Source organism: Pleurodeles waltl, chromosome 9 (assembly GCF_031143425.1).
Source record: "Pleurodeles waltl isolate 20211129_DDA chromosome 9, aPleWal1.hap1.20221129, whole genome shotgun sequence".
In the NCBI taxonomy this organism is placed as follows: Eukaryota; Metazoa; Chordata; class Amphibia; order Caudata; family Salamandridae; genus Pleurodeles; species Pleurodeles waltl.
Window position 1 is genome coordinate 518,208,660 of NC_090448.1, and position 15,003 is coordinate 518,223,662.

General features: G+C 45.9%; 1 protein-coding gene across 2 annotated transcripts in view; it reads left to right on the top strand.

The window, feature by feature from the left end:
• Positions 1 to 394: 394 nt before the first annotated feature.
• Positions 395 to 15,003, top strand: part of SIX4 (SIX homeobox 4) — a 60,179-nt gene continuing 45,570 nt past the window's right edge. Inside the window, exons 1-2 of one of the 2 annotated variants that reach the window (XM_069207412.1) lie at positions 395 to 1,350; positions 9,807 to 10,444. In XM_069207412.1, the coding sequence (XP_069063513.1) occupies positions 524 to 1,350; positions 9,807 to 10,444 (1,465 nt within the window). In that variant the 5' untranslated portion in view covers positions 395 to 523. The remainder of the gene's footprint in view (positions 1,351 to 9,806; positions 10,445 to 15,003) is intronic. The other variant, XM_069207411.1, reaches the window with a different exon arrangement.

The following is a 15,003-nucleotide window of genomic DNA, read 5'->3' on the forward strand; positions in this document are numbered from 1 at the left end:
TTGATCTGAGCTGGAGACCAGTAAGACTGCCGATCGTATACTTCCCCTCGGTTTTACAGCCAGAAATTGCGCACGTTTATCTTTCGCCTCAGAACTGAGACCACTGGATCAGTTTGAGCGTCCTCTGTACTTCAAAGTGGGAAGATCGTTCGTGTCTGGTGTGTTTCTCACATTTTGGGCAAATGTGCTTATTTTACAGTGAGTTGGAGTCAATTTCGAGGTCTCCTCAATGCCAGGGGTGGGAAACTTTTTTGGTAACCGGACTGGTCTGTCCTTGAGCTGAGGACAGAGGAGGTGTCCTGCCTTTCATGGAGTTGTGGCAATGTAGTTGTCTGCACTGTCCAATTACTTGATGTGATGTCTATTCAGTCTAAAAAGTTGCGGTTGGGTCGCTTTCTCCCGGAGTTTGGCAGAGCAGACAGGTCTAACCTGCTGTCCTTCACAGTGGCCGCACGGTATCCCAGGCTCCCCTCAGGTGGAGGTGTTGTCAGTGGCCAGCTCCGGTCTGTGATTGACGGTTCTCATGGAAACGGCGGGGTTCGCCTGCTCAGGACCCTCCTCCAGTGTCCCTCGTCCAATGGGGCGGGCGAAGCCGGGCTCGGTGTGCAGGACGGTGCGCGGGGCAGGCTGGCTGGGAGGGCAGGATCCCTTTACACTCGGGGGGGCAGAGATCGGATGGTTCCCGCAGAAACCTGATCCAAGACCGGCGGACATGTCTTCCCCGGGCAGAGAGATCAAGCAGGAGGAGGTGGCGGAGGCTGGCGGCGGGCTCGTCTTCCCGGGACCCCCGCAGGGGTGCACCCTCGCCCTCTCCCCGGAGCACATCGCCTGCGTGTGCGAGGCTCTGCAGCAGGGCGGGCACCTGGAGCGCCTGGCCCGCTTCCTATGCTCCTTGCCCCCGGCTGAGCTGCTACGTGGCGGGGAGAGCCTGCTGCGGGCCCGGGCGCTGGTGGCCTTCCACCGGGGACGGTACCCCGAGCTCTTCAGCCTGCTGGAGAGCCACCCCTTCCCGGCCGCCAGCCACCCGCTGCTGCAGGACCTGTGGTACCGGGCGCGCTACAGCGAGGCGGAGCGGGCGCGGGGCCGGCCCCTGGGCGCCGTGGACAAGTACCGGCTGCGCAGGAAGTTCCCGCTGCCGCGCACCATCTGGGACGGCGAGGAGACGGTGTACTGCTTCAAGGAGAAGTCCCGCGCCGCGCTCAAGGAGCTCTACCGCACCAACCGCTACCCGTCCCCCGCCGACAAGCGCAGCCTGGCCAGCCTCACCGGGCTCTCGCTCACCCAGGTCAGCAACTGGTTCAAGAACCGGCGCCAGCGGGACCGGACCCCGGGCGAGGCGCACTCCAAGAGGTGAGCAGGCGGCGACGTGCCGCGCCCCATCACACCAGTCTCCCGTCCAGTACACCTCCCCGCCCTGTGTTTACTACCAGACCCCGGGCAATGCTCGTTCAAAAGAGTAGCGCACCTTTATACCCCCACCTCGGGGTAGGTAATACCCCGGGGATAGCGCACATTCCAAAGGTCATAACGCACTTACTATACTCTGCATATTCTCACATATTTTTACACGTGTCCCCACCTAGTGTACGTTGCACATTCCCACATTTATAAAAGTCCCCGAGGGGAGGCCCCCTCCACGAGGTAGCCGTACCTCTACTTCCCTGTGTATGTCACACACAGGCGAGGCAAAACTCGAAAGCTGAAAAGGTACATTGTATCCCCATACTATGAATGTAATACCACTTTTGTCGCTCGTATTACATGTGTCCCATTGGAACAAGGCATTCTGTAATCTAAGTAGTGGTACCCTGGACACATCCCCCCCCCCAGGTGAGAAACTACGGTAACTGTACGTTTGATGGGACCTCCTCCACCGGAGGGGCTCATGCATTAACAATACACCCTCAGTCTCGCAGTGCAGAGCTCCTTCAGGGTAATCCCCTGCAGTGCTCCCCATAAAAGGCAGACGCCAAACCACCATAACTAGAGGAGGTTCGGGTAGAGTTCTGACTGACGACGTCCGCTCAACGGCACCCCAAAAGTACAAGGTTTCGCGCCCCCTTAGTAGTTTGTTCCCTTAATATATGTGTTAACAAAATGCAAGCAAATGGAGAAAACTCAATTGATTGTACCGGAAAATTATATTTTCCCTATATTCCTCACTTTAGGTATGTGTGCATCAGTTAGACTGGGCGGGGTATTGTGCCACACCGCAGGAACCAATCACTGGGTTGTCACCTGCTGTGCCACATCAATGCATTTCGGGGCGCGTGAAATGTATGGAGAGCCGCTGTAGGCCCCTCGAATACACACCCAGAATTTTATGACTCGCCGTCGCTCCCCGCTGCTCACTTGGCTCCATGTTCCCCACACACTAACGTGCTCCCCGTTTGCCCACTGTCCTTGTCTTCTTTGGTTCAGGTGTCCCCTGGCGCACAGAGACCGGGCACATCGCATGCATGCTCCTATGACAGAGTTAATGATTGCCTCGGTGCCGTCTGCCATCCACGAGGCTCGCCGTGTTTTGAAACTTGAGTCTGTAGCCACGTTCTGATCGGATTTCACTCTGGTCCGGACCCAGAGGATCTGAAATGAAGCTGGCAGGAGAGCGCTGCTGCCTGAAATCCCGTGCAGGAGACGGAGGGGGCGCTCGCTGCAGAACCCCCATAGCCTACAGTTTGTTATAAAGTATTTGGCCCCTTTGTTATCGTTAACTCCTGCCGCTTGCTCCGTGTGACCTAGAGTAGAATCATCACAGGCCAGTGCAGATTTTTTTGTGGCCCGTACCTTGTGGATGTTAGCGAATACTGATGTATTTTACGCTCTGTGGTATTTCATTATTGCTGTTTGGCCAGCGTCCATGCTAGTATTGTTGGGACTCGTCAGGGCGGTGAGCCCAAATAATGATTTTATATTTCACGAAGTGTGTATGAAAGAAAAATATTAACGGTCGTACTGCAAAGCTGGCTTGCTGCAACTCCTCTAGTCCATGCTCCTAGTGTCGAGGATATTTTTTGTTACCGTGAACCAACAAACGGTACCCTGGTGACTGTTCTTTTGTCATCCTGATCGTTAGAACGCAGGGTTGGCCAGTTCTGTGGGTAAAGCTAGGGTAGGGCTGATTATTTGTGAACCTGTGTTATGCACCTTCGATCAGGGCCCTGCTCTTTCTGAGCTTGGTTATGCAGCATGAGTTTGAGCACCCTAACTTGTTTACCTGGCTGTGCAGCATGGGCAGTGACCGCCCTGTTTTTTGAGCATCGTTATGTCAGGCCGCCGGGAATACGGTTTTGCACCTTCAGTCAGGGTACTGTCCCTTGTGAGGCTGGCCACGTTTGGTTATTCATCGTGTGCCCCTACTCTGCTCCCCTTGATTCTGGTTACGGAGCCCGTGACAGGCCCTTGTTCTACCCGAGGCCAGTAGTATGTGTTTAGGGCGTTGTTTTTTGTGAACTAGGGTTGTGTCATGGATCATGGTCATCCTCAGATTGACCGGTTTCGATGTTGAAAGAAGGCAGGAGAAGGACTCTTAGTCCAACGAGCTTTAAATGCTTCGACGGGTACAGAAATGTAAGTAATGCTGGCAAATACATTCCCGGTGTCATGGAAATCTCCCCAGTCTGCCCGGGTTTTATTCCCAGATGCTTGTTTATTTGTTTAAATGAGTGGTAGAGGTGCTTGGTGCCACAGCCGTGCGATTATAAAGGGCCGACGTTGAATCAGTCAAGCGTTAAATGCCGATCTGGTCACTTCCCAAGCTCGGAAAGAAGACACTGAATATATCAGTCCTCTCTCTGGATGTCGTAGATGTCTATTTCTGACCTGCACCATCACCCGGCCTTGTGAAAGCCACTGCAGCCTTAGCCGTGCTTTAAGGATCAGACCAACAAAGATTTCAGAACCTTTGTGGGGAAATCATTACCCGTCTCATACTGCGTTGATTACGGGTGTGTGTGTTTGGTTTTAAGTGCCCCGTTGACTTTTCCAAATCTGTCTCAGCCAGTAAAAGTTAGGACTTTGTAGTCTATCCATTTTCTTAACCGGTCAATGGTGGTGAACACTGACTTATGACCTATCTTTATAATTATGAGCCCTTTAAGTTATATGTTTGATGCCCCGTTCCCCCATGGGGGTGATCATTGCAGTGGTGCGAACTTGCCTGGCTTTGAATTTTGGTTTGCTCTGTTGGATGCCCTTGTCCTCTGGTGTTGAAGGATTCTGTTGCCCAAGCAGAACACCCACCCAGCCTCTCCCTGGGAGGTGGGGCATTGTCCTCTCCTGCCTGCCTCTTGTGGAAACCTGGTCAGCATCAAATGCCTTATTTTGTACCCGGCCTTTGCAGGATGCTGATCAGGCTTGCCAGTTCCTTCTGGGTCACTGCCTAACCCTCCTTTCTCCGGTGGTGCCCACTCGAGACGCTCTGGTTATGTAGTTTGGTATTGGTAGAGCACTTGGTTTGCAAACTGCTTTCCCTTGCCATGCAGACACCGGCCTGCAGTTGTGATTCATGAAGCTAGGCTTCTAGAGAAGGGCTTGCTTTCCTATACTGAACTGCGTTGCTGTGGGTGAATGGTTGGGTTTGGAGGTTGTGTTATTCTCACAGTGGTGCACCATAAGGGGGCCGAGGGACTCTTCAACAAATAACCGTATGGGAGGGTAAGTGGAGTATGTAATTTAATTAGCCCTCTTTGTAGCCCTTAACATAGTTTGTTTAGGAATACATATCACACAAGGGTATTTTTCTTATAGATTTAGAGAGCACAGATACATACACAACATAGGACCAGATGTACCAAAGGATTTTACCCATTCTGTGTCTATGGGAAAATGCTTTAGTACATATGGCCCATAGTCACTACATAAACAGCATGGTTCAGTACTAAAATAAGATTATGGGTAGTTCGGATTGTTTCATATAGTTTTTGAATTGATTACTTTTAATAGATTGCACTTGTATATAAGATTTGTACACATGATGGTGTCTTGGTGGCAGCAACTTATATTTTAGTGAATTATAGGAATGAAACTCACATTTATGTTCATATTTATTAGGTTTGGTTCTCTCCCCTAGTCCTGAGGAGGCCCAGAGCTATAGGGGCCAAAACGCGTCGACTGTATACTTTTTGGGAGGTTGCAACCAAACTTGTATTTTGTTTGGAAAGAATTCTAAACCATAGGCCCTTCCATTTTTTCCCCTTGAAAATAAGGACGTTGTAGGCCTTAGATTTATTTTGCAACCATCTCTTATATGTGGATCTTCATCTTAATTTGTATGGACACCACATAGCTCCCTGAATCAAGAAGAGGACAATTAGATTAATTCGTTTTATTTCCTGTGTTTTGTTGCTTAGATTTTAAGTGTTTGTTAGATGTGAGATATTGATTTGGAGGATTTGTAATGTTTATTTTGGTTGATGTGTATATAAAAATGACTGCTATAATTTGAACTGTTGTTCTAGTGGTTGGGGCAGGATGCTTTGATTAAAAATAGCAATTTAATTGCATGTCCAATGATTGATTTATTGCTTCATTGATGGAATTTAGGTGTATATTATTATTTTTTCCTACAATTTGACCACTTCTTTTCAAAACAATGTTATACTTTACCCAGGTCTTGTAGGTTTAAGTGGGTAAACCCCTATTTGTCTTTTTGTTTTTGAATCTTGGGGCCTAATTTATCAAATGATTTACCCATAATGTGTCTATGAAAAAACATGTTAGTGTAGATGGACATATGGTGTTTCCCAGGGAATGCTTCTTGAGTGGCAGCTTATCCGTTGTTTATTGTGAGGTCATTAGCACTCAAGGTGGCCACCTGCATTCGTTGAGTCCTTTTCTTTAGTTCTTGGTTTCTGTGTTTCTCTCTGCCTCCTCCCGGTGTTTACTTTTCACAGTGTTCCTCACCTCAAGCAGTGGTATCTTGTTCCATGGTATCTTTTTAGTTTGGAGTTGCATGAAGTCAGAACTTAAGAGTTTCTTGTACAGTGCTTTTTCTCATTGCTTAAGCCCCCCTCCCCTCAATAGCCTCTTGTGGTTCTCTGCCTACCCACAATCCCCTTTATCTACACCAGAGCCTCGCCTTTCTCTTATGATGTGGTTAGATAATTCAGCCTTGGGAGTCCAAGTCACTTTTGCTGTACTCTATCATTTTCAAGTTCTCCAGACAGAAGAAGTCCCTGGCTGGTTGTTTGTACTTGTAGTGTTATGTGTATGTGTGTCACTTACAAGTGAACTACCCCTTGTATACGGTGGTGACCATATTTGGGGGTAAGTATGGGGTGAGCCCAAGAGTTTCGAAGCAGGTTCCTCCTGCCCTACCCTGTCAGGCATCTGTTTCTCTCAGTTGGTTAACTTGTGGTCGTGTGGATTTCTGTGTAAATTGTCCACGCCCACAACTTCTCTGAAGGAGCAGTGGTCTCAAAACCCCCATAGCCGGTGATGTTTTAAGGGTTTTTTGGGCTCCGGGCGAAACATATTATAGGGTCCCCGGTTCGTAATTTTACTGCTTATTTTCTTCCACCTGAAACCACACATGATGACACAAACCAACTTTAAAAGCCGGGGTTCCCCCGAAAAACAGTTGGAATATGTCTTTCCATGCCCCCAAAAAATCCTAGGGGAAACCTAAAAACCCTAAAAGATGCCACAGTCACAGAGACTGGGCGGTATAAAGAAAGTAGAAAAGCTGCCATATGGAAATAGAGTTAGGCAAGCTAGATAAATAGAATGATTACTTTTTAGGGGGCCCTTGGAAGGTGGGGGCCCTGGACAATCCCCCTTTGGCAGTGCCTTAAAACGTCTCTGCTCATGGCGTGGGAGGGAGAGATCTATCCATGTAGATCATCGAAGTGCAGCTTCGGCCTGGCCCGCTATAGAGTTGGAGAACAGGGCAGGCGCCAGCCCTGTAAAATATTCATGCCCGGCGTCCGTAATGACAGCTTAGTTAGTGATAATAGGAGCCGAGGCTTCCTTAACCCGTGGTGCGCTGCCAGTTAGTGTATTTAAAGCTGTTGGCTTGACGTATCGCGCGCTCGACTTCTCTTACATTAACACTGTGTATTGCAAGACACGTGTAACGCGATAAATACCTTAAAACATGTCCTTGGAACTACGGGGCTTTATATCTCGTCATACTGGGTGGGACCTGGCAATTGAGCTTACAGTCCCCCGCAAATGCCCCCCATTCCCGCAAATGCCCCCCAACCCCCGCGTGACTGAGACGAGGCTGTAAACTAAAAAAAAAAAAAACAGCGTAAATCCCCCGCTGGCCAAAAGAGCACACCGACATCTTCATCTCCATTCAGACAATTAGTTTCTGAATTGAGGGTGGGTCTTAAACAAACACAATCTTAGCCTCTAAGAATGCTGATTGTTCTCTCCCATTCATGGGCTCCCGGGGAGGGCCTTGCCCAGTAAACCTTTTTTTAGGGTTTAGTTTAACCAAATGTCAACAGCCATTTGGTCTTTTATGTTCCAGCAGCTGCATTCATGCCCAGCACGTGGCTTTACAAGAGCAGCGGCCATTTGCCGCGTTCAGCCGCCTGAGTAGCACTGACCTACGAATCGGCGTCGTGTGAGGCATTCAGCAGCCACCAACATTCAGCGAACGCACAACTGCAGGGAGTTGCATGTACCCCGCAGACCGCGCGAGCCAGTCCATCCAAAGCGTTGATAACATAGATGTCAATGCTTGCTGTCGACGACAGACGATTGTGTGTGTGTACAGTGCCCCACCTGGGGATTCTGTTTTTAAATCTGACCTTCTCCAATGGCAGTTGGATTTTACTAAAATGGTTTTTCAGCTAGCACTCTTCATTCATTGCTTCGTAGAGTCGTTCAAGTTTTTCTTCCTCCACCACATCATGAAGTAAAGGGCGAGCCCACTTCAGCCATTGGCTAATTTAGCTGAGACTGGAGGGCTGACGCTCCTTCACAAGGAAGACGTCCATGCACAGTTAGTTCACTCCAGTGCCAGGGCCTACCGTAGCAATGCGTGCTTAGACCAAAACACATGTTTTGCTTTTAGCCACATGTGATTGACGCATCAGACCAAAGTAGATCTTAATGTTAAGTAAATTATGCAGCACAGCTGTGCCCGATTCCGACACATAAAGTAATAACAAACTTGTAACGCATTTGCAAAGCCGATAGCTGGCATCAGCTGTCAGCCTTTGATGTTACTTTTTATGTTGGATTCCCAAACTGCGCTGTATAACTTACTTAACGTACAGCTATTTCAACGCTGGTACGAAAGTTTATCCCCCCCCCTAAAGACACCTTCTACTGTCCAAGAGGGTTATTGCCCTTGGCCATTCCTGCGCTTGCATGAGCTTGCCGCACCCAAAGCCCAAGTAATGACCCGGCGAAGGGACGGCCAGTGCAGAGGGGATGTGGTCTAGTGGTTAAGTTGTTGATTATAGAATCATGGTAACGTGGCTCCAACCTTTATTCACGTTTTATCGACGTTTATTCACTTTGTGTAATCCTGGGCAGTTTGGTTCATTTGCTTCAGTTCCCATTATAGTGAAAAGGGAACCACATCCCCCTTGCGTGCAAGTGTCTGAGTATACAGCAACTATAGAAAATGCAAAGAAGGGGTTCATTCAAAACAGACATACAAACGCCTAGAAAGGCAGATTTAAACATTCATAACGCATTCATTTGATTGTTCAGATTGCATATCAAGTCAGATACATTAGGGAAATATATCGGAGGTGCGCGTGTAAAATAACTCATTAATAAAATAAAATAAAACGGTATATTGATGATACACCAATGTAAGACGTATTCCCATCCCGGTATTCACCTGGCCCCTGCATAAAGAGCTGTGTCTAAAGAACTTGATGAGGGTAATCTGAGTGTTGGGGTTTAGAATACACAACCCCCACATCATCTATCAAAAAAAGTTAATTTATAACTGAAATTAATTCTAGTGTTTTTTTTTTTTTGCACAAAACTGCTTTTATGAGGTTGGTCAAAGGCAATAGAATGTTTTTTTGTCCTCCAAGTTGTAACTGTCCTGTAGCATCAGATTTTGGTGAAATTTGAGAGGGTTTCCTGGAATTAAATTAAGAAAGCAAAAACTGTGATGAGTGGAGTGCAGTGTTTAATTTGTAAATAAAAAGGTGCCAGTGCCCAAAGCCCTCCTCTTAAACATGCGGCTGCTGCAATTAAATGTGCGAGCACGGAATACTGAGGCAGCTTAATCCCGAAGCCATCTCGGACCTCTTCAATCCATTTAAAGCCAATTCCTGCCCTATCAGCTCACACCTGCAGCTTTCTGCTTTCTGTCTTTGTGGCGCTTTTTTGTTTTTCTCTTCCTCTGTTTTTCCCATATGTGTCTTTTGCTCGCAGTAAATGCTTGAGGCAGGAGACTAAGCGCCGGCCCCCAAAAAATAAGTGCCGGTGCTCAGCACCAGAAACAACCAGCACAAAATAAGCACTGGTGGAGTGCTTCAGTTAATCTGGGTCACAATTCGGTCTTTATGGTTTTTGCCCACCATGCCACATCATATATGAGCCAGACTTATGAAAATTGGCCAATAGAAACAGTCAAGCCCGAACTGCAAGGCCAGGTCCCCTCTACACATAAACAGGCAACCCCACACGGTTTCGGCCAATCTGACCCTCTTCACTAGGATACAGCTTGAATTATATGGTACAGTGATCAGACTAAAATTATGGCATTTATAGGACCATTTCTTACTTTTCCAGGTACGACTACTGCTGCTTTTAACTGCTTTTTAAAAACATTACTTGAGCTTGTACATTTATCTAGTTAATTGAGGTTCCTTTTTTTCCTACAGCGAGTCTGATGGTAATCATAGCACTGAAGATGAATCCAGTAAGGGACATGATGATTTATCACCTCACCCTCTATCTCTGTCTTCCGATGGGGTTTCCAGCCTCTGTCTCCCCGGAAACTCAGAAGCACTGTACATGCAACAAATTGGTAACGCTAAGATCTCTCTCAGTTCATCACCTTTGTTCTTCAACGGTAGTTCTTTTATCCAGGGACCCAACGGAGTGATTGTGAATAGCCTGAACTTGGGGCAGTCCCAGTCCCAGACATTGAATCATCCAAAAACTACTTCCAGTACTTCAAATAATGAAGCACCATGCAACGGTACCCTGACGTCAACCACAGAAGATGTGAAGGACTTTAAACTTCTTCAGGCTGCTATGTCCAGTTCAACAGCCTACATCCCCAACACACCAACCTCGTTTCCAGGGTTAATACCGAGCAGTGAAGTTAAAACTGAAACCATAGAGACAGTTGCCTCGCAAGATGGTGGGTCTGTTGTTACATTCACTACGCCTCTGCAAATTAACCAATATGGCATCCTTCAGCTTCCTAACTCTGGAACAAATGGACAGCTGCTCAACGGAAACATTGGCTTTTCATCACTCCAGTTGCCTTCAGTTTCAATGTCGTCTTCACACGGTAACCCTTTTCTTTCTTTGATTAATCTTATTTTCCATCTATAAGATTCTTCGCTTTTCTTTTTTTAAATGTCATTGTTTGTGTTCTGAGTACAAATATGTGTGTACAAGTGTGTGTAGTACCAAGTAGGGGTATGGTTACTGTTCCCTCAGCTAAAACACACGAGAATCCGAAGAGTAACCTTATCAGTTGTGGTAAAAGATGAAACATAACTGGTGTTTAATGCACAAATAGCAAGCAGCACGGCAAAAGATCATACAGTGGTCATTTCAACTGATCCGGATTCTCGCTAGAAAACCATCAGTTTGAGCTAAGAGCTAAAATTCAAATAAAATCAACCAAATACGTATTTAAACATTGTCTCTCAATATCAGTCAATGAAATATGATCATGTGACAGAAACTTGTTACTCTCAGAGACAACTTAGCTACTGTGCGGGTTTGAGGATCTTCCCCTGATGATGCACAGAACATCCTCGAGAGGAAGCTATCATTCATATGCACAATACTAGCTCCATTATTCTTTAAAAACATCTGCTTCCATTTGCCAAGTTTTAAAACCGGGGTTACACTATTAGGAAATATGCAAGGTATAGCCCGGAGCCATTTGATGATGTCTATGCCTACTTGAGCTATAAGATTTAGAAAGTACGTTCAGTGTTACCAGAATACTCTTACTAATATAAAATCACCTTCATATTTGCGTATGTGTTGATACATTCTAGGTTTTGCACGTTCGTGCTAACGCCCCTTTACACAGTTATATATGAGCATGTTACAGGCAAGACTTGTGTTTTCACACTATGTATAATGGGTATCACGTTTGCTGCTTGCACTTTTTTCCAATAACTCTAAGAAGAGAGGCTTGAATATAAGTAGTGAAATATTTAACCACTTTGTTACAGTGTGTAAATAGCACATTTAAGATGATGGACCCATGTAGTCTTAAGGCATATGGATCTGTTTACTGCAGACAAGAAGTCTTCTTCCTGCTACATAGTGGACCATGCACGAAAGTCACAACAGCTCGGGAGCAACAACGATTTTTTTAAATTTTGAACTTCAGTTGGTCTCCTCGCCAAGTAGGTGTAGTAGTTTAGGTTAATGGCTAATAGTTCGCAATGACACGACTTGCTCTTGTCAAATTTCGTTATTGCACTTTTTGGATTTGATGGCTGAAATTTAAAATGTGCAAACCTTTCAAGTCCGCTCGAAATGCGAGACACTGAAAAGCCTCGTATACACACCTCTGCCAGAATATATTGGTTGTTCAGTCTGATTGGCCTCTTTTTATTGTACATGATAACCAAAAAATCTTAAGCTGCTCAAATTGCAACAGCTTTCTTAGGAGCTTGGGTGCAAACAATGTGGTCTGCTCTTGTATCCTCACAATAGAGGCTGGTGTTTTTGTTTGGCTTGCAAATCAAACAGCACCAGTAAAATATCACCCCGTTAATTCATAGGTTTTAAATGGCAAGGCTAGCGAGGAACCTATCGTTTTCTAGGTAATAAGTGTCCATGGAAGTCCGAATTATTATATTTTATTGGGCGACTGGTTTCTGGGTTGTGCCAAACGATTGATAGGGGAGTCAAAGTTTTTGTTTTCAAAATTAAAAATATTTTCCTCACGTTTTAAGTCCTGGAGCATTTGCTAGGTTTTTCACCTCAACATCTCTTCTCAGTCTTTTATTTTCTTGTATGTCGGTTTCTGTCCAGGGCCGTCCTCTGTTTCTATTGTGTAGACTGCCTTCCCCCTCTAACCTGGGAAGTGACAGCATCCTAGGTCATGCAGTGCAACGTGCACGTTTGTTTCTCAGTAAGTGCAGGCCAGACTCTTATACATTGTTGCAGCGTTGTTGTGAACTGTGGATCTTTTATATCCCAGGCCTCGTCTTCAAGAATGGTGTCTCTCAATAGTAACTCAGCCACGGCGTTATAAAGGGATGCATATGGCGCCATTTGGCTACTGTATTAAAGCAGATAAGAAGAGAAAGTAGAATTGCAATCGTTTCAATCGGAGTGCGATTGATTATACCTGGAGCGTGCTTAGTAGCTTCCTGCCACTCCAGCGGAGGAAGCATCTTGGCAGCAGTGATGGAATGGCTCTGTGACAATCAATAGGGCCCGCAAAGCCTACTTATTCTCTTGGGTCACTTGGTCAAACAATCAAGATGTATGTGTTTATTTTTTTTTTGTAGTTTCATACTTGTTCCAAGAGGCGTGGGAGCACTTTACATGATCACCAGTAACTTTACTAACTTCTGGGAAGTGGCGTGAAGGTTGAGTAAAGTGTAACACAGTCAGGACAATTGCACAAAAGATGAAAGTCCGGCGAGGGTTATTTATTAAAGTAGTAACCCTGTCATAAACACCTTAAATTACAGAGCAGAACAAATTTAAAATGCACTGTAGTAATCTGCATCTAGCGCTCCCTTGATGGTGGGAGCCATTACCAGATCTTGCGTTGGTACAGTGAAAGGGACATTGATATTTTACCTCTGACCCTGTTTAGGTCTATGGTGACATGTAGGGTACAAAGAACATTATGATAAGTTATTAGCTCAAGATCCAGTGAGCCAAGGGGCCAGCCACAGGTGACTCTCATCTCTGAGTTGTGGACACTTCCTGTCTTCTGCCTCTGGAATTCCTTGTATGTTTGTGCCTGGGCTGCAGACAACATTGCTACAGCAAACCTTTTGGGTACCACCTGGTTTGTGTAATTCACTCAGTTTAGGCCTGTCTCATGTTGAGACTTGCACTACTCTTCAATTTGACACATATGCTGCAGATATCATTTTCTCATCTCCCCAAGGGCTGATCATGTGGTGTGGACATGGCAGTATAGGAGATGGACAACCCTTTGTTAAATTGAGTGGTGGGCCTGAGACAACTTTGATCTTTCCCAAGTGGCCGCTTTCCGAATGTGAACCCAGAGAGGGACAAGACACTTAAATCAATTGTGTAAAACCCAGTATGCATGAGCTATAACTAATGATCCTGGTTTGAGACCGCAAGTTGAGATAAGGTCCACTGAGATGTCAACTAAAATCAATTAATGCCATATTTACACTTCAGTGCTGTACTTTTAAAACATTAATATCGCACAGAACATATTCCTCTTTCCCCTAAACCTCATCCCCTTTTATTTGACTCTCTTCTTTGGTTATTGGTGATCTTGTGCATCATATCCAGATGACTATGTCTCTGCATTGTCATATAGTCAGAGGAAAATTAAAAAACATGACTGTATGACAGTGCAAAAAAATCCAGTTGAAATATTCCCCTTTTAGGATAATGTACTTTAATCCAGGTAGGCAGACTGCCCTAAGATGTAGAATGCTTCTTACAACATGGATGGCGGCTTCAGGCCACAAAATGCTTTAACATTAACTTAGATAAATAATTGCTACCAATGTTGATAGTAACCATGTTTTAGAGATTTTGAATTGGCAAGTGGGCTTAATAGTGCGAATATCCGTCCAGCACTAATCATCCATGAGATGGCATGTGTGAATGAGCTGTCAATATGATTTTTTTTAATGTATTTATTTTTTACATTGCCCCAGGTCTTGAGATCTTTAATAGATGTACTGTCTGGGCACAAATGTCCAGCAGCAGAAGCTCTACTTTGCCTGCCATATGGCACCTCTTTGGAGTACGTACAACCCTGGGCAAAGTGAGGTGCAGGAAGCGGGACTGAGCTTAAAGAACTCTATCTCACCAAGTCCTGTCTGCTAAGGACTGTGAGGGGTGATATCGGAACGGCTGGAAGGAGCTTTGCCCTCATTAAAAATGGCATTGCCCGATCCAGCTTTATTTATAAACGTTGCTTATAGGTTTGCTTTTTCCTCACAAAGGCTCCGATAATTATCGAAATGCTATGGGAAGAATGTGTGTTGGGTTTCGTCACATGGTTGCCACACAGCTGCAAAACTGAGGCAAAAACTAATCTGGTTGAGTTGAAAAAATGGGCATTTCGCATGTCGTTAGGCATATCGGAGCACCCGTTGATAAACAAGCTGAAAAAAATATCCTTCCACTTGCATAGAATAGGATATAGCATGTCCAGCGTCTGCCAGGATTCTTTTGGATGCACTTCGTCATTTTACCCAGTGACAAATTATTACCAAGTTTCCCTAACACACAAGGCAAGTACAACATGGGCGGCAGCAGTGTTAGCTTTCCTGACAAAAGTACAAGTGCATCACAAATTGAAGTAGCAGTAGTGCCTCAGTGGCGCAGCCAGTGTGCCATGAGCCCCAGGGCAGAGAGGGAAATGGGCCCCAGAGCTGCAGTTTGAACTGTGAAATGCAGCTATAATCGGGGTGCAGCGGCCCCCTTAGGACTCTGGGCCTTGGTCCCACTACCCCTGCTGTACCAGCGGAAGCGACGCCCTATGTCGCATGCTGCACTTAACACAGCCAGGATGGGTATAGCACCATCAACAGCAGTGGCAAAGACAACAGCAAGAGTGAAGGCAGCAGATGTGCAAGTTTCCTTTCCACATTCGTTTTGACAAAGCACAACGGTAAGATCATGGGGAAGAGAAAACGAATGTTG